This window comes from Lathyrus oleraceus, chromosome 1, assembly GCF_024323335.1.
Source record: "Lathyrus oleraceus cultivar Zhongwan6 chromosome 1, CAAS_Psat_ZW6_1.0, whole genome shotgun sequence".
NCBI classification, from domain to species: Eukaryota; Viridiplantae; Streptophyta; class Magnoliopsida; order Fabales; family Fabaceae; genus Lathyrus; species Lathyrus oleraceus.
The window spans coordinates 337933223-337958877 of NC_066579.1; the positions used below are offsets into that span (position 1 = coordinate 337933223).

General features: G+C 35.4%; 2 protein-coding genes and 1 long non-coding RNA gene across 3 annotated transcripts; 1 reads left to right on the forward strand and 2 right to left on the reverse strand.

Moving 5' to 3' along the window:
• The first annotated feature begins 6719 nt into the window (after nt 1–6719).
• LOC127134898 (uncharacterized) lies at nt 6720–7216 on the forward strand. Its single transcript, XR_007808394.1, has 3 exons — nt 6720–6789; nt 6897–6992; nt 7089–7216. It is a non-coding gene; the product is annotated as an uncharacterized LOC127134898 (long non-coding RNA).
• Nucleotides 7217–9119: 1903 nt separating this feature from the next.
• On the reverse strand, nt 9120–14826 carry LOC127105602 (hypothetical protein At1g04090). The gene is made up of 5 exons (XM_051042797.1): nt 14622–14826; nt 14193–14351; nt 13816–13845; nt 10897–10986; nt 9120–10811 (listed from the first exon to the last, which is right to left on the reverse strand). Exons 1-5 carry the CDS (start codon nt 14824–14826, stop codon nt 9241–9243), a joined length of 2055 nt encoding a protein of 684 aa, XP_050898754.1. The 3' UTR covers nt 9120–9240.
• Nucleotides 14827–23402: 8576 nt separating this feature from the next.
• On the reverse strand, nt 23403–25371 carry LOC127134909 (hypothetical protein At1g04090). Its single transcript, XM_051061834.1, has 2 exons — nt 25183–25371; nt 23403–25097 (listed from the first exon to the last, which is right to left on the reverse strand). The coding sequence occupies exons 1-2, from the start codon at nt 25298–25300 to the stop codon at nt 23536–23538; spliced, it is 1680 nt and encodes a 559-aa protein (XP_050917791.1). The 5' UTR covers nt 25301–25371; the 3' UTR covers nt 23403–23535.
• Nucleotides 25372–25655: the final 284 nt, after the last annotated feature.

A 25655-nucleotide genomic window follows, 5' to 3' on the forward strand; every position in this document is an offset into this window, starting at 1 on the left:
TTTTTCCAGAATTATTTGAATCATTTCTGTTTTGATTGAGAATTTTCATTCATGATGATCAAATGTGTGCCTTGAATTGGTCATTGACTTCTCTTGCCTATTACATGGACTTGCCTATTGCTTTTGGTTTGGTCCTTTTTAGGACTTGTTATTGATTGGTTAAATATGATTCATGTTGAGTTTGAGCTTCTGTTTTGGATTTTTGATTCACTTTTGACCCTAGGCTTTGACCTAGTGGTTTGTTACTTACATTTGAGTTGTGATTTCAGGTTCAAGTATACATCTCCATGGTTGATGTTGCTCCTTCATTTGAGCTTGATCATTTGTTATTGTTGGCTAACACTTGCTGTTTTATAGGCCTTGATGAGGGTTCACTTGTGTTTGCTCATTGTGCACATTGGATTTGTCTGTCTGTTTGAATATTGACTGTTGACTGCTTGTTTGGATTGTGTACTGATTGGTTTAGCTGTTTCCACAGGTACCTAAGTTGCTTTAAGTTCATTTGAACTTTGATTTGCTTGCTTGTGGTTGGCATACCACTGAGGTATAATTCCTTGATCTTCATGTAGTCTGGAAGACCTGTCATGTTATGTTGGCAGGCACCTGTCTGAAGCCCTCCTTAAGAGGCAATGTTTGTGGATGTTTAATTTTGTGCCAAGCAGGTAAAGACCTCTTAAGGAGGCAATTGGCAGATAAAAGGGATGTGTAATCCATCCCCTGCTATTCAGTTGTGTCATTCACTTTGCTCACACCATGTGTTGATGCATTGTGAATAAGAACCCAAGATCTTGTTGTGTCAGTCATGTGGAGAAGAGTTCCTACGTTCTGAACTCCCACACTTTCTAGTTGATTCAAGCTCTCCCAGGCCAGGGATAAGAGCTATGAGGCATAACCCTCATCTCCATTTCATTTGCTTCACCCTAACTCTCAATGTTAGGGTTAAGAGAAAACAACACCCCATTCCAGTTGGCTTGTTTCTACAGCCTAGCCTTGTATGAGCCATTTGTTTGCATATAGTGTGTGTGCTTGCTCTCTTGTGAATGCTTGTTTGTTGTTTATTTGCTGTTTCAACTTGCTGCCTGTGCAAGTTAGGTTATGTTAGATACCTCAAACTTGGACTATTGTGGATTGCATGATAACTATTAGGCTCGAGTCAGTCTCCCTTTTAGTTTGTCATTTCCCAGTCTCTGGTTAGGTTAGAGAGTTTCTCCCCTGTTAAGGGGAACTACGTTGCCCTGATCCTCATACCAGATGAGGTACGTAGGCAGGAGATCGTGCGAGATCTCTCTAGGCACCCTTTTCCTTTCTTGTGTGTGTTCGCTTGACAGTTATTAGGCTCGAGTTCCAGACTCCCTTTTAGCTTGTCTGTTTGTTAACCTCTTGTGTGTGAGTGAGGAGTCTGACGTAAGTCCAGCGATTGGCAGTCGGTTTCCTGTGTGTGTTTGTTTGCTTGGAGTCTGACGTAAGTCCAGCGATTGGCAGTCGGTTTCCTGTGTTTGTTTGTTTGTGTGGAGTCTGGCGTAAGTCCAGCGATTGGCAGTCGGTTTCCTTTATTTGTGATTGTTGTTTGGAGTCGGACGTAAGACCAACCATTGGCAGTCTGTTTCCATTTGCTTGTTTGCTTTGATGTCTCAGCGTCTGTGCGTGTGTTTTGTTTCGGCGTGCGTTAGCCGAACTACGGTAGCTCTGATTCTCATTCCAGATGAGATACGTAGGCATAGGATGCGATATCCTAGTGAGCCCGTTTCTCATTTCCCCGAACTACGTCGACTCTGATGTTTGTGTCTGACAAACTACGTAGGCCCAGGATGCGATATCCTGTCGAGTCACCTTCTTCCGTCCTCTTCCGCCTGTTTATTTCAGTGTGTGTGCATTCTTTGAGAAGTTATTCAGCAACCTTATTCTATTCTTCTGAGTGTGGATCCCGTCGAGTACGACGGACGTGAGGGGGTGCTAATACCTTCCCCTTGCGTAACCGACTCCCGATCCTTGTAATCTCCGGTCGTAAGACCATTTCCTTTCCAGGTTTACTTCGAGCGTTTCCTTTCCCTCCTTTGGGATAAATAACGCACGGTGGCGGCTCTGTTTGTTTTGTTTTTCCCGCCGGTTGTTTTTCGCAGATGCGACAGGAACTTCTCCTTTCTGTGTCTCTTTTGAGAGGATGTTCATTATCTTGGAACAAAAGACTCGTGTTGTGGGTTCTATGGGTTCTTGGGTGGAGCAAGATTGGGTTTTAAGTTTTAGGTGAATGAGGCCTTTTCGAGTTTGGTAGGAGGAGCTTTTAGAGGCTTTGTTTGTCCTTATTACGAATGTGGTTAGGCATGGTCAAACGGGTGTTGGCAATGAAATTTCGACATCATGGATGCAACACAAAAGGCCCAGCCACATACTTAAAGAATTGGCGTTAAATGTTAGCATTTCAATAATGGGGATTCTTTGGTCCAAGGATGTCGAAATGTCAGTATTAGTCGAAGGAGGTTGAATGCAAGCAAATCAATACATGTCAATTAGTAGGATTATATCCATTATATGCATTTATTCATGTATTACTATAAATAACGGTCCTAGTATTCACTACGCCAAAAACTGGAATAGACAGCGCACCTTAGAGGGCGCTTTCTTAAAGAAGCGCACTCTAAAGTGAAGAGAAAAATAAGGAGGAATAGACAGCGCACTTTAGAGGGCGCTTTTGCAACAAAGCGCCCTCTAAAGTGAAACGAAAAAATAATGAGGAAATGGAGGGACACCAATAGAGGGCGCGTTTATGAAAGCGCCCTCTAAGGGTACCCTTAGAGGGCGCTTTTAAAAAAGCGCTCTCTAAGTCCATGTACATTTCCAGTTTATAAGGCGCTTTTGGAAAGCCTTAGAGAGCGCTTTTTTAAAGAAGCGCACTCTAAAGTGAAGAGAAAAATAAGGAGGAATAGACAACGCACTTTAGAGGGCGCTTTTGTAACAAAGCGCCCTCTAAAGTGAAGCGAAAAAATAATGAGGAAATGGAGGGACACCAATAGAGGGCGCGTTTATGAAAGCGCCCTCTAAGGGTACCCTTAGAGGGCGCTTTCAAAAAAGCGCTCTCTAAGTCCATGTACATTTCCAGTTTATAAAGCGCTTTTGGAAAGCCTTAGAGAGCGCTTTTAGAAGCGCCCTCTTAGGCCCCCTTTAGAGGGCGCTTTTTTTACACAAGTGCCCTCTAAGGTCCCCTTTATTAAACATTAAAATTATAACATATATACTGCATGTCTCTTTATTTTCCCTCTCTATATGCTATTTCGTTTACGTAACTGGGTTTTCTCTCTACTGCGATTACTCTCTATTGCGATTACTCCCGTCCTCCGTTCGTTCTCCCTCCCTCACCGTCGTCGTCGCCGTCGCCTGTTTCTGCTGCTGCGTTCACGTTCACTGAGTTATCTGCGTCCACCGTCGCTGTTCACTTTCTTCTCCATCGTTACCGTCACCTTGAAGGTATTTCTCTTCTCCATCGTTACCGTTCACTTTCTTCAGGTGTTTGATTAGGGCATTTTCTAAACTGAGTTTTACATTTTGTGCATTATGTTGATTAATGTTGTTTAGGGAAAACGAGCACTATATGGTGTTGATGAGCACCTTGTTGTAAGGTTTTTTATTTCTGATTGAAAACTGATGTCATTTGGAGTGTGTTTGAGCTTGTGCTTGGAAGTTTGATGATTATGGATGCAAGTTTGTTCATGTTCCAAACACCATAAGTTTGCATTGGTCTTTTGTATGCAGTAGGTGTGTGTGAGTTTGTATTCAATAATGATGAAAAAAAGAGAGAGTTTAGATTGTTGTAACATGAGAGAAATGGAAGGTATATGAATGTGTTTTTTGTGTAGCTTCACGAATATGGTCATTGTCTTACTTGGGTCTTATTGAATCATTTCTATATTACAGATATAATGGCTAACCAAGACGATACCCATGACGCGAGTGGATCACGTAACAATGTTGAAAAAGAAATTAAACGAGGATTGACTGTTATGAAGTCAATCATTCGTGCAAGAGACAAGGGTGAAAAATTCGAAGTACATTGGAGTGCTGAAGACCAACTAATTGAGCCTAACGGTTCAATGTTGGCAAGTTACATTAGTTCCCTTGTTCGACAACATATTCCGATTACATGTGATAATTGGAGAAGTCCGGAATTGAAGGTTGGCAAAGAAAAAATATGGTCCGAGATACAGGTACTTACCATATATTATTATATGTTTTTTTTGTTGACTATTTGTTGACCATATATTGTTATAATATTACTTATAATAACACACTCCATTTGTATGTTTTTTAGAGATCCTTTCACATCGATGAAAGCCGGCAAAAATATTGTATTCAATTGACCGGAAAAAGACTCTGAGGATTTCGATCCTTTTTGTCCAACAAATTTCTCAAGGATGAGGAAGGAAACTTTGTTGAAGCAGAACGGCCAATGAAGTATGCGGAGATTATTTCAGCCGAAGAATGGGATAACTTTGTCGCCAAACGAAGAAACGAAAAATTCCATGTAATGTCTATTAATTATGGTATTATACAATTGTTAAGTTACTTGGTTCTAATATGCCTTAAACTTTTTTATCCAGGAAGTAAGCGACAAAAATCGGAAAAGGGCATCAAAACCCGCGTATCCGTACAAAAAAGGGCGTACGGGATATGCACGGTTACAACAAAGAATTATGAGTATATTCAAATGCTATGAGCTTATACATTGTCAAAATATGTTATAATTGATGATCTTATAATCTGATTCAATTTGTAGCTAACCGAGGAGAAAAATGACGCAACATCTCTTCCGGAGCACGTATTGTGGAAGGCTGCTCGGGTTGGGAAGGATGGGGCTGTCGTTGAAGCGGTTCAAAATGTTTATGACGAATGTGTAAGTATATGAAACATTATTTCTTTAATTATATCAAAATTTTTGTTAGACATATAATTCATTTTTAATCTCCTCTAATAATATTTCAGGAGACTTTATCCCAAACCTTACCTTCAACCGAGGTCCAGGATTGCAGGAGCGTACTTAGTCGAGTACTAAATGTTCCTGAGTATTCCGGTCGTGTGAGGGGTAAGGGTTTTGGTGTGACTCTGTCGTCATTTTATAAAAAACCAAAAACAAAAAATCCTACCAACAAAGAGGTGATGAACACCTTGGCGGAGTTAAGGGCACAAGTACTCGAACTGCAAAAGGAGAATGCAAGGTATAGAGAGGAAAGGTGCGGTTCCGAGGCAAAAGATACTAGTGACCGAGCTAGTATCAATTGTCAACCGAAATTTCCCGAGGTAATTATATATGTTATTATGAAATTAAAATAGCACTTTTTTACTTGACACATATACACGTTAACAATAACATTTATTATTGGTTTAGGGCATTACACCTTGTCAGCTGTATCTATCGTCACCAACTTATCGCATGGTTGGCAAGGGAAAAGTGCACAACACTTCGGGTGAATTACTTCACCATAATCCCCTTCCGGTGGGATATATGAAAGTTTCGGTTGACCTTGTATTAGATACCGCGCTTCTACCATTACCTGACGTTGTTTCAGAGACAACGTTGATGCGAGAAGCAGTCGGATCCTTTGTTGGATGGCCGTCAGATCTAATTTTCCCAGATGCCGAGGTATATATGTTCTAAATGATTATGAATATTTAGTATTCACATTTCAATTCAGCTACAATTATGATATTTAATCAATCCTTATTACATGGTAATGTTAGACTCCTACAAGACCCACACATAAAGCTGGTAAAGGGATTTCAAGACGCATCGAGTCAGTTGCATCTCAAAAAGAGGTACAAATATATATACCCATTGAATTATATACGCAACGATTCTGTTGCATCACAAAAAGTCATGATTTAATTTATATGAATTTTTAGGTTCCCGATCGAAAGTTGAAAAAAGCTGGTAACGATATTCCAACGACGTCCGGGACAAAATCTCAAATTATGATGCGTCTTGAGAAAATGGTGGAAGAGTCCGATATTATGCACGGCGCCATCCGTAGTGTAGATTTTGATGAAGGTGTTTTCGGATTTGCTCATTCCGAAATAATTGCAAAGGAGGACATGCAACAACTTTTTGAACACGAAGAATTGGGCATCGCTGTCATTCATACATACATATGGTACTCCGATCAATCTATTATTTACTTAGTTGAACAATTTATTTACACATTTCAATGAGTAGTCTAATGTTTATTATGTTTCTATTTAAGGTATATGTATGTAACATTGATGCGGGGAACTGAATTGTGTAACCGATTCAATTTTATTGCTGCTTCCCGTATCAACACAACGTTTATAACGAAAAATCCAACATCCGTAAAGAATGAACTAGTCGATAGATTCATGGCGGCCGGTGATAATACTACACCCAGTTTGTATTTTTTACCGTTTAATTCTGGCAACGGGTTAGATTTTCTTTCTAATAATTTCATTCTAATCTATGTATATCTTTTACGTAGAAAATTTTCATGCATCTAAATTTTTGTTTTATTTTAAAGTGGTCACTGGGTGTTGGTTGCTATGGATCTTTCGAGACTAATGGTGTATTATCTCGATTTGTTATCGGGTGATTGAAGTAAATATCCGAGTATGAAGAAGACGGTTGACACGTAAGTGAAATTCCCCTAAATATTCGTGTGTATTTGTATATTTAATTATGTCTGTCAGATTGATCTCAATATACGTTTTTATTTTGTTAGGGCAATACTAAAATTTAGATCGAAAAAGAATTACCGTAATAGGAAGGACATTACCTGGATCAGAGTTCAGGTATATATTAAGTATCTTATTTTTGCTTATAATAGTGTTTGTTTTTTTGCTTATAATAGTGTTTGTAAGAAATTAACTATATATATATTGTTTGTTTTTCTGTGTAGTGTCCTCAGCAAAACAATTCGGTCGATTGCGGATTTTTTGTATTGAGATTTATGAGAGATATCATTGCGTTGAATCGTATAGACATCCCAAAAATGGTATGGAATAATAACTTAGGGTTTATTTTAATATTATCGGATATTTCATCTAATTTGTTACTAAATCATGAATATGTTTTATTCTCTTAATTGTAGTACTTTGAGGAATACAAATCTTACTCAAGAGCTCATTTGGATGAAATGAAGGATGAATTGTGTCAATTCATTGTTGATCAAAGAATCATATAGCTAGGTTGTATATTGTTGTACATATATGTATGGAATGTTGTTGTTGTATGCTGTTGTTGTATATATGTTGTATATTGTTGTTGTACTTTTACTAAATCATGAATATGTTGTTGTATATTGTTGATCAAAGAATCATATATTAATATTGTATATATGGAGGATTAATGTTGTATATAAATGGATTCATGTTGTATATATCAATGGATTAATGGTGTATAACATTGGATTAAAGGATGAAATCAATATGAATTTTACACTTTTGCAGCATGCGAACAGGTTACCAATTAAATATCCACTATTTTTCAAACAATTTTTTTTAAAATAACTAACACTTTAGAGGACGCTTTCTGTAGGAAGCGTCCTCTAAACACTTTACATTGACAACTTTAGAGGGCGCTTTTTCCAGAAAGCGCCTTCTAAGGTGTCCCTTTATGGACCACTCCAGAGGGCGCTTTTTTCTGAAAGCGCACTATAATGTGGCCCTTAAAGGGCCACTTTAGACAGCGCTTTCTCCAGGAAAACAAAGCGCTGTCTTTACCTATGCCAGCGCCACTTTAGAGGGCGCTTAAAAGCGCTGTTATAGGCCAAAATAAGCGCCCTTTTTTCCCTTATTTGGCGTAGTGATTAGGATTCAGGGTGGAAATTTCATTATACAAACACTTAAACACTCAAAGTACCCAAGCAATAGAGAGAAACGAGTCACTGAGAGAATGTATGATTTTGCAAACCACCATTTAGATATTTGATGCAATTTCTTATAATTTTTGTTCTTTATCTTTATTGCCCAGAAAGTCATTTACTTTTCACCTTCACTTTTGGCAAGGAATTTGATCCTGTCAGATTCCCTTTATTGCTTTGCTTTTTTACAAGTTCAAATTTTACCTTTCTGCAAATTTAGAATTCCTTTTATCATTATAACATAACCTCATATCTTTTATAGAGAGGTTAAGCATTATGTCCTAGGATTTTCTAGTCGCTCCTTCAAGTAAACTTTTTCAAAGAGACTAGTGCTTGTTTACTAAATTTAGGGGTAAACAATAGGTTCTTAGGATTGGAAACCTGATATGAATATGGACTTTTCAGTTAGATAAGCTTATAATAATCTTTTGGTTTTGGCTAGTGGTAGTGAGGGTAGGTCTGAGAGGGTGTTGTAGGGGCTTTCTAGGGTCCTGAAGAGTCGGGCGCCTTCTAAAGTTTCAGTATTTTCATGGCAGCTACATAAGAACAGGTTTCCTACTAGGTAGAATCTTGTGAGGCGCCATATTGTGTTTGAGTACGAAAGTGCGCGATGCATGTTTTGCGTTGGACTGGTGGAGTCAGGTGATCATATCTTTGTTTAATGTGAGGTTGCGTTTCAGTTATTTCGTATTGAGTTTTTAGGTGGGTGGGATGGCCTATGCACTGCCTCGTTTGATTTTATAGGTGTTTGAATTGTTTCAAGGTTTAGGTCATGGGAAACAAACGCCAATATGCATAGTTTCGATATGACATTTAGTGGTATGAAGGATTAAAATGAGTAACAAAGTTATTTTTTGCCAGGAAAGCTTGAAGGTTGATCACTGGATGATTTCAATTATTAGCTTGGCGTGGAAGTCAACTCATATTCATGTTTTAGATTTTATCGTTTCTCAATCTAATTGGAAGTATGATCTTCTCACGTGACTTGTCATTTAGGGGTGTGTTGGGTATGCCAATCAATTACTCTTCTTTTTGTTTTGTGCAGGTGGAGGTCGTGTCTACCTCCCTCCAACTCGTTTTCTCTGGAGGTATGTTGTTTTTGAATTTTCATGATAAATTGAAGGGTTGGGTGGTTGGTTGACTTTTTTTTTTGTTGAGCTGTTTTTTTTTTTGGTTTGATTCTCTCTGAATTTTTTATTTTTTAGGATCCTCCTTTAGTAATAAAAAAAATATGTTTTCGGTTGTTATTTAAGAAAAATATATCTTACAAACTTGTCCATCTCATATTTATTTATATTATAGTTACATTCAAAACTATGCTGAAATTGAAATAACTATTCAAACTTTACAAAAGTCAATACAATTAGAAAGTATAGAAATTTCAAACTTCATCCTCATTCCAACTATTCTTTGCCTTTGGACCAGTTGGTCCTTCCTCACCAAGAATTTCTTTTGGTAAACCCCTAATCATTTTTTCAAAAGCATCTTTTAACTTCCTAATTAGCAAAAACTTCTTAAGAAATTTCAATTCACCATCTAGTTTATAGTCAATTGTTGGACCCCATTCCCTAAAATAATTTAACCATGATGGCTCTTTAACATACCCCAAATAATCTGCAGAAACCAACACAAATTTTTTCATATCCATAACATTACCACCTCTATTAGTATCATCTCTCATACCTATTCCATTTTTCCCTAGTAGAACAAGACCTTCATGTGGATATACTGCATGGCCATGCAATGAAGCATAAACAATAGGTCTTTTTGTTGGAAAATCAAAATTGCCATTATCATTTTGGAACTCAAGTAGAGATGAATCAATCCATGAACCACTACGATGTTGTGAGAAATACACTTGCCATAGTTGACCATCTAAATTACTTACCCTTAATGTTACATGCTCCCAATCACCAACATGTTCACCTATTTTCCTTAGTTTAATATTTATAAACTCTACTTTTGCTCTTCCAGGTCCATTGAAAGGGTAAAAAATCCACATTGCAATATCACTGAATGTTCCTCCAAACACTGGTTTCACATGTACATAAGATTCTGCACTCTCAAGATTACCTTGTTTGACCCTATCTTTGTTTTCATCATCAACGGGTAAGTCTATCCAATAAGCATCATCATAGACCAGATCCTGAGGTAGGTTAGTGCCATTTTGTTGTATTGGAATAGGATTTGATTCATCACCTTTCTTGTAGAGTAATGCTCCATTGGAGAAAAACCAATTGACCGAAGAAGGAAAGTATTCTTCGTCGGAATGTAGGTATAGAAAGGGAGAGTAAACTTGAAGTATTGCCTCGATTTGTTTCTCATTAGGCATGATTTTTGAAATGGAATTGAGGTTCTTCAAACATGAAACAGATGGAGTGTAACTATTACCTAGTCCATAATGGCCAACGAAGGATCCAACACGAATGCCGTGACCTTGAGTTCCTCTAATGCTTGGTGTAACATCGAAAATGTTATAATCATTGGCTCCCCAAATCCATGCAGAAAAATCACACTGTTCAGTGAGGTCTGATCTGACACACATGACTTTGTCGAGGGGAGGTTTTTCTGGTGTTGTGGTGACAACATGGCCTATTGCTGTATAACCATCAGGTGTTAATGGTAGCCAAATATACAAAGTAGAATCTTGATTAGACGAGAGAAATGTTGTGTCGAAAAGAAGAGCGTAATCAAGTGGTGGCTTTAAAGCGCCATTGGTGGTACTTGAAGAAACATCCTTTGCGACAAGAACATATCCAAAAAGAGGTTTGTTGTTAGGCTGGCAGTAACTACCTAACATAGAGAACCCTTCTGGTATATCTTTCGGATCATACACTGAGGCTCCTTGGTCGTCCTGACCACCATCGTAGACGCCCCAAATTTTGTTGAATGTTGATACTAGAGACACTTGTAGCCCGCCGAGATCGAGGACTCCACCGGCGAAACCGTTACCTGCATGTTGCAATTCAAAACTGATTATGCATTTCACGAAAGTACATCACAAGAGGATAGAAAATGACGATGACATAATGTATACCTTCAGGCCAAGAAGTTGTTGTAATTGGAAGCTTGAATGTGTAGTCAATCGGGCGAGAGCGAGATTGGAATTCTTGTTGCGTTTTATTCTCTGCAAACAAAAACATGTGCTTCATGATGTGTTAATGCATATTAGAAAATCTTGCACGTGTCTCGGAACATGTCTCTCTAGTCACAACTTACACATCAAATTTGGCTGTATCATTAAATAGTTGTACGTTTTCTAACTTCACAAACTCACAATAAAAAATGCATTAGAATGGGAAAATAGTGCTGGAAATGCTCATCCAAACATAAGAGTGTGTTTGATTGATGGATTAAAATTACAATTCCATATATATATATTCAAAGTACTTGAATTTTGAAGTGTTTAAAGAGTTCTCAGTACCTCTTATAATTCATTAGATTAATTTTCTTTTAAAACGAGCAGAATTTACGTACCACTGTATTTTCTGTACATAAAGTTTTTTCACAAAATGTTCTTATCCATATCTGAACAAAAACAGAACAAACACGGCAATTTCCAATGAAGTATTAAGCAAAATAAAAAATGAAAAAGATAAAGTAACAACTACATAGAAGAAGAAAAAAATTCAAGTGATTTTATATACCCAAGTAATAGAAACTTTCATTTCTTTTCAAAAAGATAAATATCATATTTAAATGAAATGTAAAGTACCACCTGAAAAGTGATCCATTGGTGCAACTCTAGGAACATTCCCCATTGCTTTGATTGCCATGAAAAACACAACACAGACATAAATAATTCCAACATTTTCATCCATTTTTAATATCCTCCTTTTCATATAAACACTTGAGATCTCTAAAACTCAACTTTATAAAATATTCAACTTTCTTTTGTTCTCACTTTTGAAAGTTCTAACACCTATATTGAAGTTGTTGGTGTTTTGATAAGGTTCAATACTCACCTGTACCCTATAAATATATGAGTCTAAAAATGGTAACTAATGTTAACAGCCAGGAATACAACTAGTCAACTACTCTATTTGACTATGTTCATAAAGTTTATTTATAAAAAAAAGATTATGTTTCTTAAGAAATAAAGAATCGATAAATAAAGAAAAGGGAAAGAACAAAAATATAATAGAAATTGAGACAGAAAATATTTACATGATAATGAGGTAAGATCAAATTAAAATGGTAAGTTTATCCATGTATTTTTTAGAATTAAAATATTTGCAATGAATTCTTTTAATAATTTGTCTGTATGCATATTTAATATATTTTATGGTGCATACCATTTATTGATGTTTAAAATATATTACCTTACATGTTTCTTATGATTTTAAGCTGATTTAATATCTAAATTAATTTTCTCTATTTTTATTTTTCAAATAATAAAATAATATATTAATAAAAAGGTGTAAACCATTAAAATGCAAATAATCACAAAACACATAAATAATTGATAAAGGAAAGTAAATGATTAATTGAATCGTAAACATGCTCATATAAAAAAATCTGGGTTGGAACAATTGAACATAGCAACCAGAATCTTAAAAACTAGACATGGCAACGGGGCGGGTCGGGGACGGTTTTTACCTCCCCAAACCCAAACCCGAATTCCCAAACCATCCCCGTTCCCTGCCCCAAACCCAAACGGGGATAGAGAATCAAAACCCAAACCCGTCCCAAACGGGTTTGGGTTGGGTTTGGGTATCCCGCCCCGTCACCATTCATTTAGTGAAATCAATTTTTTTAATAGAAATATTTATTTTTATAAAATAAAATTACATTTCAAATAATAAAATAAAACATTCTAAAAAAATCCATACATACATTTCAAATACTTTAAATAATAAATTAAAATTAAAATATCAAAACATTGACCATATATTTAATATTCTAAATTATCAAAAATAAATAATAATGTACATAATGAAATAAACGGGGCGGGTTCAGGAACGGGTTCGGGGTGGGTACTAGTGTCCCCATTATCCAATCCGTCCCCATATTTTAAAATCGGGGAAAATCCAAACCCGAATCCAAACTCAATCAAAGCGGGTTTTCCCCGTCAACTTCGGGGCGGGTTCGGGATGGTACCCGCGGGTACGGGTTATGTGGTCATGCCTATTAAAAACAATGAAATTATATCCTTAAATACAAATCATTGGCCTATTGAGAGGAGATATTTTTTGTGGTCCCACTTAATAAAACTCTCCACCTCCTTGATTTTTATGCTTACTCTTTCAAGCTATTATTCATTTTTTTTTAAAATAATAATTGTTGCTACTTTAGCTTTTTTTTCATAACTTTTATGGTATTGATCATTCTATATATTCAAAAAATTATATATTGTGTTATTTAAAATATGAATTAATTGAAATGCATAAAATAATTTTACATAATCAATTAATTTTAGACGTTGGATGTTGGAAAAAATTTGTCTTTTATTTTAACCACTTATAAAGTAAAGCATACAGATGATAACTATTAACTGACACTGTAAAAAAATTTACACTGACAGTGCATAATAATTAATCTATTAAAATATCATATTATTATTTTTAAATTTAAAAACATGAGAAAGATTAAAATTAAATTATTTTTAATTGAGATAAATTTATTAAACACATAAAAATAAGATTTAAATCGGAGGTGTATGGGTCCCAAAAATAGATTTAAATTTGAAAAGATTCAAAATTTTGGATTCTTCTCTCGCATGCCCTATTACGGCTCGTAGCACGTGCTACGACTGTCCGTAGCAGGGTGTTGTTTCCTATGGTGAATGGTTGGGATTTGTTGGTCTTGCTACGGCCCGTAGCAAGTGCTACGGATGCCCGTAGTAGGTCACTATTTTTTTCTATGGATAATATTTTTTTTTGGGTTTTGGGAGTTTCTTCGGGGCATAATTCCACAAACAATTTTTCTCAATGTTTTTCAATAATTTTTCACCTACCTGACTTCGTTCTTGCGATCTTTTTATTAACTGGAAAAAAAAAAGAAATCGAAAAAAAAAAACAAATTAGTGAGAAAAATGTGGGTTGCCTCCCATGAAGCGCTTTGTTTAAGGTCGTTTAGCTCGACCACCTACACCCTCAATTCAAGAGGGTGCCTCATTTATATTTTAATCCTTAACATGTCCCTTAGCTATTGACGAGACCCAATTCACTCTAGACATATATGCCTAACAACCATCTTCTTTTCAATTCCTCCGATGTGGAGGTTCATAATTTTGGTCGGGTTTTTCACAAACTATCTCTTTCACTCTCTTCTTATCCTCGGACTCACTCTTATTTGGCCCTAGATGGGCCTTATGATTCTTGGACTCATTACCTTTCTTAATAGACGCATCGAGGCTTTGGTTAGAGGGGATAGAATTTTCCCTAAAAGCTTCTTCATAGTCCTCGACTTTGGTATCAACTTTTTCAATCTTAGTACAATCAAGTAAACTCTCTTCCAACTTAGTGGTAGGAGGATATTCCAGTGCGTTCTCTTAAACACAACCACTTAACAAGTCAATTAAACAATAAGAATCACTTAAAGAAGGGTTTTTTTGACAGTTTTGCTCAAATGAATTCAATTTTATCTTCTCCCTCCTCAAAGGTAAACTTCCCTCTCTTGGCATCAATGATGGTCCCGTTGTAGTTAAGAAACATATTTCTAAAATTATCGACATTTGACATTCCTCATCGATGTTCATTATCACAAAGTCAACTGGAACATAGTACTCTCTAACTCTCACCAGGACATCCTCTAACACACCTATAGGATACTTAACCGATTTATCGGCAAGTTGTAAAGACACATTGGTAGGCTTCATGTCTCCCATATCCAACTTCTTACACACGGACAAAGGAATTAAGCTAACACTAGCTTCTAAATCACAAAGAGCTCTCTCAAAGTCTATGGTACCTATATAAAAAGAGATAGAGAAACTTCTCGGATCTTTGAGCTTAGGAATTACCATGTTTTGGATCACGACACTACTATCAAGGGTTATGGCCAGGATTTCATGGGCCTATAGCTTTCTTTTATTAGAAAGAATCTATTTTAGGAACTTGGCATAGGAGGACATTTGAGTTAATACCTCGGTGAAAGGCACATTGAGGTCGATCTTATTGAGGAGTTCCACGAACTTTTTGAATTGGGCCTCCACTTTGGATTTCACAAGCCTTTGTGGGAAATAAACAATAGGTTTGTAGCAAGGAGAAGCAACATAAGGTGCCTCCTTCTCAACCTCTCCAAGGACCTCTTTTTCGGGGGGTGTTGGCACACTCACTTCAACCTCTATCTCTCTTACTAAAACTACCCATTACAGGTTGTCACAAAATTTAAATGTCCCTTAGGATTTTGTTCGAGCTGTCTCAAAAATGATACGAGAGGGACGAAATAAGCGACTTGTTGTTGTGCCACTTCGGAGATTTGAGTGTCCAACATTTTGGTATGAGTGACAATATTATCAATCTTAGTGTTCAATTTCCTAAGCACCTTATTAGTGAGGAGGTTTTGATTTCCAAACTCATCGTTTGACGGGTTTTTGTCAAAACAAAATTTTCCATAAAAAGTTCAAGGTTAGACTTCTTAGGCTCGGGTTGTGTAGCTTTTTGGAAACCCGAAGGTCCCATGGCTTATAGGGGGGTCACGCCGCCCCGAATTATAGGTGTTGGAATACGGTTTGTTCCTTTAGTTATTGTTCACGAAGTTAGCATTTTCTTGAGTGGATCCTCCTGTGAGGATCATTTGACAATCTCTATTGGTATGTCCATTAACTCTGCATATCTCACAATAGAGAGTGCGGGGGAAATAGAAGTAATAGAGGCTGGAATAGTAGGTATGAAAGGTGTGATGTTTAGGCTATCTATCTTTTGGTAAAGAGAATCCACCTCATTGTTCATATGATCAAACACATTAACCTCATAGATACCATCGATCTTAGGGTTATACTTTGCGGTAACTTGTCACACGCTTCCCCATGAGTGGTGGTTTTTGGCCATCTCTTCTATCAAATTATAGGCTACATCTTGAGGACTATTCATTAGGGTCCCACCAGAAGTCGCATCTAAGGTCATCCTCATGGAGTAAAGGAGACAATTTTAAAAGGCGTAGATAATCATCCACTTCTCAAGTCCATGGAAAGGGAATAGTCTTAACAAATCTTTATATAGTTCTCATTCCTAACTTGGACCGTTTTACTTGGCGGAAATATCGTGCAAGAAAGCCACTTTCAGTTGGGCCCATGAAGTAATAGAATTGACGAGCAAGGATTTGAGCCAAGCCGACACACAATCTCTTAAAGAATAGGGAAATAGACAAAGGCGGGTGGCATTTTAGTCAACGCCATTTGCTTTAACGGTAAATTGGTTTTGTTGCACCATACCGATCAAGGAAAATTTTAGTTTAAAATTATTAGTCGCGATCGAAGGGTGCACAATACTACAATGTGGTTTCTCTTTGGTGGGAGTATCATAATCCTTAAGGGGCTTAGTATCAACCATATCGGCCATGGCTTCTAATCTATGATTTTGGCGTCTCTTGAGTAAGAAACGCTCGATTTAGTCTACGGACTCAACTAAGCTATCAACAAAACGAGTTCTACGCATACAAGAGTGGCAAGAACCACAACTAACAAACACAATAAAATAAAAAGAAAAGTAAGCTCTAGTTTATAAAATGGTTAAAAAAAATTCAATATTAAACGCAATTGGTCTCGGATAACAAAGATAAAAACTTGATGAAGTCGTAAGTGCACGACTGTCACGAAGTAATAAAATAGATATCGAACCACAAAGACCAATGATGTAAGTACTGAATTATTTTCCTATCGGTGTATATCTATAGAAATCGAATATAGGTATTTTAGTGAACAACTTAACAGAAAAAGCAATTACGTAGAAACAACTTAACGGAAAAATCACTTAAATCTTAAATTGGGGAAAACAGGACCCAGGGTTACAGTTCATATTCCTAACAAAATCACACAACCCTTGTTACATCTATTACGAGAACTTTTCATAAATTATAAAGAATAGATAAAATTGGCCACTACCTACTTTCGCTAGCGCATTGCCTCTATTGTCGACGGATAATCCGTCGGCTTTCGCATCGTCCGAATTATTCTTCGACGAGTCATTAATTTTTCATAATTATATGTTTTCTTAAATTCCTCTGTGCACTTTGTTGCCCAGGATTAGGTTGTTTAAAAATCTGTGCTCTGGTATCGACACATATCCTTTCAGACTACAGTCGATACCCGAGAACTACTTACTTTCGTAACAAAGTTGGAATACATGAACTCAGATTGTAAAGTAAGTTTAATTAAAATTCTCACAATCGATAGTAATGGATGATACGATAGGTCATGAAATAATCCTCATAACCCCTAGTCCTTATAGAACTAGTCACTCATGGTGAGGGCAAATACAATCACAAATGTATTCATTATCAAACCCATATCAACTAATCACAAGAGATGAACAATAAAGATATAATAGATAACAAATACCTAAATTATGAATAAACCTTGTTCCAAAAATTTCTCCCTTGGAGACTTGAGTTACAAAGGAAAATAGAACAAAATACGTAAAAAAATTAGGAATGAAAAGTGTGACAAAAATTGGGGGATAAACTGATAACAGACTATGAGTTTTATAGAAAAATAGTGAAATTTCATAGTATATTTGGTTTAATGTGGATTATTTAGATTAGTGACAAATCAAATATTTTCTAAGAGTCACAATTAAGAGAGAATCAATCCAATTAAGGAAACAAAACAAATTTACAAACTTTCTCTCGCCTCTCTGTTACGGCCTGTAGCAGGTTCTACGAGTAGCTATAGTAGGCCTCTGACATTACTATCAGGACTCTTTAAATGGGACATCTAGGGCTTCTTGTTTCTACGGCCTGTAGCAGCATCTACGGGTGGCCTTAGAGCTCCCTGGTTTTTGTATGGGATAAAATTCCTTTTTACCGTTTCCCCCGTTTTGCATGTCTTTGATCCCTCTTTGTCTTGGATGCTCATCAGACACTGGAATTAGCAAGAAAGCACAAAAAAGCATAAAATATGATAATTGAAAGGAAATTCAAACAAAATACGGTAAAATAATAAAGGAAAATGACTAGAAAGAACGATGTCAATACCACGTATCGCCTAGCTTCAACAACTACATCAAAGACCATCATGACACCACTGAGGAAGTCTCCGACTTTGAGAAAATTTATGTCCTTATCCTCTAGCTATCCCATTTCATTTTTTGTTCCAACTCCCTCCAAGTAGCCAATAAATTTATACCTCTTGCCACCCAGCTTCATGAGAAAAATGATATTTGTCTTAGTAAGCTCATCTTAGATTGCCTTTATGATTATTTAGGAATTTTTTTCTCGTGATCTCAAAGCACAAACAAGCCCTGAGGAGAACTTCTTGCTCTCTGGCCTTATCTGGATTTTATAGCTTTGGCTTAATTCCACTTTCGAACCCTTTTTAAACACCGGTGTTTTGTCTAATATGGAACACAAAAGTCGAAGGTATAAAGCTCGACTCACTGACCCCAAATGATTGTAGGTCTTCCACAAAAAAGTGTTTGAAAATTATTTCTTCATGCCTAAGAACTACAGTGAATTTGTCTCTACTATGGCACCATTTACTAGTCGAAGCTATGGACTATATTGGTTTAGAATAACATTTCCAACCTCTTCACCTGGAAGCCAAATTGAAGCTCTTGAATTTGGATGCAATTCTTCAAACCCATTGTCTCGTCGATCATAATTTCAATTACGAAAGCTGGCTTTAGGCTTGTCGAATACCAACCAAATATGGTATCTCGACAACTTGGCTTCGACCATATCCTACCAAAATCCCTTTTCACCAAAGAGGACGAAATTTGTCGAGCTATTAAGATGCCAATTTAGGCAAATTATAAGGAGTGTTTAAACTTTCATGCTCAAAAAGTTGTTAATTTGAACCCTTTTGAATTCAAAACTTCTTTTCACTGGACCAAGAAATTTGAAGATTGGTGGTTTGCCTACTACAAACTTGTTGATGTGGACACTTTGACTCTAATTCAACATCTAACTAATGTTTTTTCATGTATGTAAATAAAAAGAAGAAAAATCAAGGTACACACATAAAGGAAATTCAAGATTTTAAAAATTATTTTAAAGTTGTGTATAATCCATATCAACTTAGTCAAATTATTTATGGTGCAACTTCTACTTTGAAACCAAAAATCATTGAAAAAATTCTTAAGCTTCATTTTTCTCCTTATATAAAAGAAAGATATGATTTTGCTTTAGAATTTCCCCTTCCCAAATTTTCATCATTACCGACTGGCGAATTTAACTTTGATTAGTTGAATTGTTTGTAATATGTGGTTTAATTTATTAACCATTTAAATTATTGAAGTTATTTTTAATTCAGTAGAATTCATTAATCATTATTTTGACACGCCCCTAGTTAAACCAAATCATATTAATGATTTAATTCAATGTTTTCAACTTTTTTATTTCAATAAAAAAATAAAAACTTAAAAAAAAAATTGATTATTTATAGGAGAAAAAAATATTTTTTTATTTTAAATAAAATATTTTCATGAAAATATACATTTTTTATTCCCAAAAAATATTTTTTTTACTTTACAATAAATTATTTTTTTATAGAAAATATATTTATTTTCAGAAAAAAATATTTTTAAAAAAAATTCAAAACTTTTATGATTTTTTTTTTATGAAAATAATGATTTATTTAAAAATTTGTAAATTATATTTTTGTAAAAAATTTATTTAAATATTTTAAATATATATTTTTTTAATTTAAGTTTAATCATCTGAGATATTTTATAACATGTAGTTCGATTTATTAGTCATTTAAATTATTCAAGTTTTTATTTTTATTCAATACAATTCAGTTTATTTATATGATTCAAATACTCATATTGTTTCACAGCCCTATTTCACACTCTATAAATATATTCTGTGAAATTTTTTAATTAATCAAGTTTTAGATTTTTATGAAAGTCTTGCTTCATTTTTATTTTTGGGATGTTTAATGTCAACATTTAAAAACTAAGGAGAATAATATAATATTATAGTTTTTCTATTTACTTATTTTAAAAGTTATAAATGTTTGACTTTTAAATTATAAATTATACATTATATTTTGAAAAAAAACATAGGATTGTTCTTACAGTTAGTTATGAAAATGAGTTTTATAAGCAGAAAAGTTTACACACAATTTTATAGGGACAATTACTCATGAGTTTTAATTGGATACCAATACTTTTAAACAAAAAATTATTTTAAAATATTGATTTATTTAAAATTAAATTATTAATTTCATAGGATTGCCATGAATAAGAATTCTACCAAATGCATCTCTGCTCTCAATATTGATGGGAATCTTATTTCTGACAAGATTCTCTAAGTATTCATGTGGTAGATCACTTCAAAAAACTATTCTCCAATCTTGTTAATTGTGATATCGATAATGACTTTATCAATGATAGCATTCCCAACCTCATAAGTCAAGACACAAATCAAATGTTAGTCAAAGTTCCAACTGCCATTCGAAATCAAAGGTGTCTTTAATCTTAACAATGATGGTGCTCTTGTATGATGGTTTTGGAGTCTTCTTCTTTCAACATTATTGGGATATTATTCATGAGGATGTCTTGTTTCTTCTTGGATTTTGCCTAATTATAACTCTAATATTTTAAATCTCCTTCCTAAGTATTGATAGGTTTAGACTCGTTGCTTTGGCTAACTTTAAATTCAAAACAATATCTAAAGTTATTGTAGATAGATTGTCTACTATAATGCCAATAATCATCTCTAAGAAGCAAAAGGAGTTTGTTCAAGAAAGATGCATTAAGGATTGTATTGCGCTAACCTCTGAGGCGGTTAACTTAATGCACAAGAAATCTTAGGTGGGTAATTTGGTTATGAAGGTAGACATCAAAAAAGTTTTTGATTCAATTAATGGGTTGTTCTTGATGCATGTTCTCAAGAAATTTGGATTCAATGATACTTTCACTAGGATCTGGACTATGCTTAACTCTTCCAAGATTTCTTTCCCATTCAATGGAAAGATTCATGTATTCTTTGATTGTGGTAGAGGGGCGAGGCAGGGACATCCCCTCTCACCTATTCTCTTTTGCATTGCTGAAGAAGTTCTTAGCAAAAGCTTAACCAATCCTGTCACTCAAAATAAGATCAAGCTTATTCCTAGACTAAATAGCCTTGCAAATCCTTCTTATTGCTTGTTTGTTGATGATGTCATGATTTTCTGTAGAGGAAACAAAGATTCTATAGTCTCTCTCATCACCTTATTCTCCAGATATGCAAGATCTTCAGGTCAAGTGATGAATCCTCATAAATCTTTCATTTTTGCCGGAGTTGTCACTAATTCTAGGTTACACCACATCGCTAATAGGTTGAGGTTCAAAATTGGCCACCTTCCTTTTTCTTATCTGGGTGTCCCTATTTTAAAGGATAAACCTAAGGCGATATATCAAAGGCCTATCATGAACAAAGTTAACCAATTGGAAGGGATATCTTATGAGTTTTGCAGGTAGAGTTCAACTTGTTAAATCCTACATTACCTTTATGCTTGTTCATAGCTTTACCATTTATTCTTGGCCTAAGTCTCTGATAAAAGAGCTGAAGAAAAACATAAAGAACTTTACTTGGTTTGGTGATATTAGTAAGACTAAACTAGTCATTGTGGCTTGGGATAAAATGTGTAAGCCTCTAGAGCAGGGTAGGATAGGCCTGAGGTCTATTTCAATTCTTAATGAAGCTTTCAATATGAAATTATGATGGGATCTCTTGAACTCTTATGAGAACTGGGTTATCTTTTTAAAAGCAAAAGTGTTTAGAGATGGAACTCCAATTAAGCATCATATTGCTTCATCAATTTGGAGTAACATAAAAAGTAAGTTGGCTTGTGTTACTTCTAGCACAAGGGTTGTCTTAGGTAATGGCTACAACACTGACTTTTGACTTGACTCCCAGTGTTTCCCTCCTCTTATGAATCTCATTCAAGATCAAAATGATATCAATCTTCACACCCTTGTCTCAGAATTCTTGCATCTTGGATCCTGGAACTTCCCTAATCATGTGATCAATAAAGTGCCAAATTTGTCTTTGCTTGCTTCTCGAGTTACTATCCAATGGACAACATTGCTGATAGTAAAATTTGGATTAACACTACCTTCGGTGATCTAACCTTAAAAGATGCCTTCAACTACAAGTCAGTCACCAGTCCCTCTCACTCTTGGACTAAGCACCATTGGAATATTGATATTCCTCCTTCCAAGGTTTTCATGGTCTAGAGACTTTTCCATAATCGGTTGCCAACATATGATAAACTAATCTTGAGAGGTTGCTCTTTTCCTTTTATATACAACTTGTGTAACTTGCAGCGAGAATCTTCTAGCCACCTTTTCTTCTTTGGTCCTTTTTCTTTGCATCTCTGGCAATGGTCCTTCAGTATGATAAAGCTCCCTATGGCGTCAAACATCTTAAGCATGTTGGAGATTTGTGATAGAAATTGGAGCCCTCAATACAAAGTCCTCCTTCAAGCTTCAACTGTTCACATCCTAAATAACATCTGACTGACCCGAAATCAAGTCAGGTTCTGCAATTTTGTTTGGCATTGGAAGAAGGCTTTTGATCATGTTCTTAGCGAGATCGCTTTTATAGGAAATCTTACTAAAAAATGATGAATTATTCTATTCATGAATTCACTATCATCAAGGCTTTCAATGTCAAAATGCATCCACCTAAGGCCCCTAAAATTACTGAAATTATTTGGAGGTCTCCTTCTATAGGTTGGTTAAAATGAAACATATTCGTACTCCACTTCTTTGGCTTCTTGTGGTGGTCTGTTCAGAAACTCTATCGAAGATTTCATTTATGATTTTGCTGAAAATTTGAACTGCACTTCTTCTCTTCATGCATAGCTGCTTGGTGTGATTAAAGTTATAGACATTGCAACTCACTTTGGGTGGAACCATGTTTAGATGGAGACTTATTCTTCTTTTGTTTTATTGGCCTTTAAAGATCCAAAAGTTGTTCCTTGGGACATTAGGATCAAATGGCTAAACTGGTTACTCAAGATTAGAGATTTGAAGTTTCACATTACTCACATTTTCAGGAAGTGAAATCAATGTGCGGATTTGTTAGCCTTTTTGGCTCTCAATTCTCCTTTGCCTTTATCTTGGGATAAACTGTCTAGAGCCCTTGTTCGTTTACTTGTTCACAATAAATTGGGTTTACCTATATTTCTTCCTCTTTTATTTCTTTGCTTTAGTTCGAATATATTTTCTTAATTAAAAATAAATAAAATATTATAAAAAATAGCATGACATTTCATGAACGAATAACGAATAAGTTTTGAACTAAACTCTAAAAATATTAAAATGTTGATCAAAATAATAATAATTTTTTAAATTATTCCGTATTTCAGAAGTCATAATTTCATTTAAAATTTTCGAAACTTAAAGGCCTAAAGTTAATAATATAGTGATGGAATAGAAAAATAACAAAATATGAATTGGTTAATAGAGATACTTATAATTTATCTTCATATGTATCACTTTATTTCACTAATAACATAAATCTAAATCCATTTTGAAATATATAAGAAGCATTGTATATGTCTATAACTAAGAGTATAGTATATTCAAACTTCATCACCACTCCAATTACTCTTCACCTTTGGACCTGTTGGTCCTTCTTCTCCCAACACTTCTTTTGGCAAACTCCTAATAATATTTTCAAAAACATCTTTAAGCTTCCATGGCAATATCTTCTCCACCTTCCTCAACTCCTCATCTAAGTCATAATCAATTTTTGGACCCCATTCCCTAAAATATTTCAACCAAGATGGCTCTACAACAAAAGGCTCCAAATACTCAGCAGAAACCAATACAAATTTTCCCAAATCCATAATCATGCTACTCTTAGCACTATCATTTCTAATCCCTATTCCACTTTTCCCTTGTAGAACTAGTCCTTCATGTGGATATGAAGCATGACCATGCAATGAAGAGTAAAAAACTGGTCTCTTATTGTTATCAGTTTGAAACTCAAGCTGAGATGAATCAACCCATTCACCTTTACTGTGTTGTGAGAAGTAAATTTTCCATAACTTGCCATCCAAGTTACTTACCCTTAATGTCACATGCTCCCAATCACCAACATGTTCACCTATTTTCCCTAATTTAATATCTATAAACTTTACTTTTGCTCTTCCAGGTCCATTGAAAGGGTAAAAAATCCACATGGCAATATCAGTGAAGGTTCCTCCAAGCATTGGTTTCACATGTACATAAGATTCTGCACTTTGTAAATTTCCTTTTTTGACTCTATCTTTGTTTCCATCATCGGCCGGTAGGTCGAGCCAATAGGTACCATCATTGTTAGGATCCTGAGGAAGGTTAATTCCGTTTTGCGCTATTGGAACGGGATTTGATTCTTCGTCTTTCTTGTATAGTAATGCTCCATTGGAGAAAAACCAATTTACCGACGAAGGTAAGTATTCTTCATCAGGATGTATGTACATCAATGGAGAGTAAACTTGGAGAATTGAGTTAATTTGTAGCAGATTCGGCATGATTTTTGAAATGGAATTGAGATTCTTCAAACAAGAAATTGATGGAGGGCTAGTTTCATCACCATTCTGTGCAACGAAAGTCCCAACGCTTACACCAGGCGCTTGAGTTCCTCTATCGATTGGTCTAACGTCGTAGAAATTGACGTCGTTTGATCCCCAAATCCACGAAGAAGACTCGCATTGGTCAGTTAAATCTGATCTAACACACTTGATTTTGTCAAGGGGAGGTTTATCTTGTGTAGTGGTGACAACATGGCCTAAAGCTTTGTATCCATCAGGCGCTATTGGTAGCCAAATATAACATGTGCTATCTTGAGTAACCTTAAGAGATGAAGTGTTGAATACAAGTGTATAATCAATTGGTTTCCTTAAAGTACTATTGGTTGTAGTCGAAGTCGAAGTCGCAGAGACATCCTTTGCAACAAGAACATATCCGAAAAGAGGCTTGTTGTTAGGTTGGGAGTAGCTACCTAACATAGAGAATCCTTGAGGTATTCCTGTTGGTTCAAAAACAGTTGCACCTTGATTATCTGGTCCACCATCATAGGTAGCCCAAATTTTGTTAAATGTTGATACTTGAGATACTTGTATCCCACCAAGATCAATGATTCCACTTGCAAAACCACTACCTGTATATTGAAATCCAACACTAACTATAATTATAAGTCCATTTTTTAAACATAATTTAACAAGAGGAGTTAAAATGATGAATACCTTGTGGCCAATTAGTTGAAACAGTTGGAAGCTTGAATATGGTGTCAACCGGGCGCGATCGCGATTGGTTTCTCTTGAAGAGATTCACTACAAAACATGTGGAAAAACAGTTATCCATTATCTGAGTTTTCAAGAGAATAGTGTGTAAGTCTACATAGAAGAATGGAGCATTTATGAGGACAAAAGCGTGAAGATAGAAAACTCATTTTTCATATGTTAAAAGAAAACACAATGGATACGCTAATGGCGTGTCGTACAAGGTAACAAATTTGGATACATTGATAAAGCTTATAAACATTGTTTAACATCGCTTACACACTAAGTTGTTGGTTAAAGGACTTGCTTGTCTTGTTTATCTTACACATCTCCTTTGCTTCGAATGAGGTTGGTTAACAAGTATACACAAGTGTGATTATTGTATGCATTTGACATTTATGTGGAAAACAAAACACCTTTAACTATGTTTTTGCCGA

Excerpts from the sequence above, each read along its gene's own strand:
- LOC127105602 (XM_051042797.1), bottom strand. The coding sequence starts at position 14,826 with ATGGTAATTCCTAAGCTCAAAGATCCGAGAAGTTTCTCTATCTCTTTT. Across the intron at positions 10,987-13,815 it reads GATCGCAAGAACGAAGTCAG|AGAATAAAACGCAACAAGAA; the intron begins GTAGGTGAAAAA and ends TTTTGTTTGCAG. Across the intron at positions 10,812-10,896 it reads AACAACTTCTTGGCCTGAAG|GTAACGGTTTCGCCGGTGGA; the intron begins GTATACATTATG and ends TGCAACATGCAG.
- LOC127134909 (XM_051061834.1), bottom strand. The coding sequence starts at position 25,300 with ATGGATAACTGTTTTTCCACATGTTTTGTAGTGAATCTCTTCAAGAGA. Across the intron at positions 25,098-25,182 it reads TTCAACTAATTGGCCACAAG|GTAGTGGTTTTGCAAGTGGA; the intron begins GTATTCATCATT and ends TTCAATATACAG.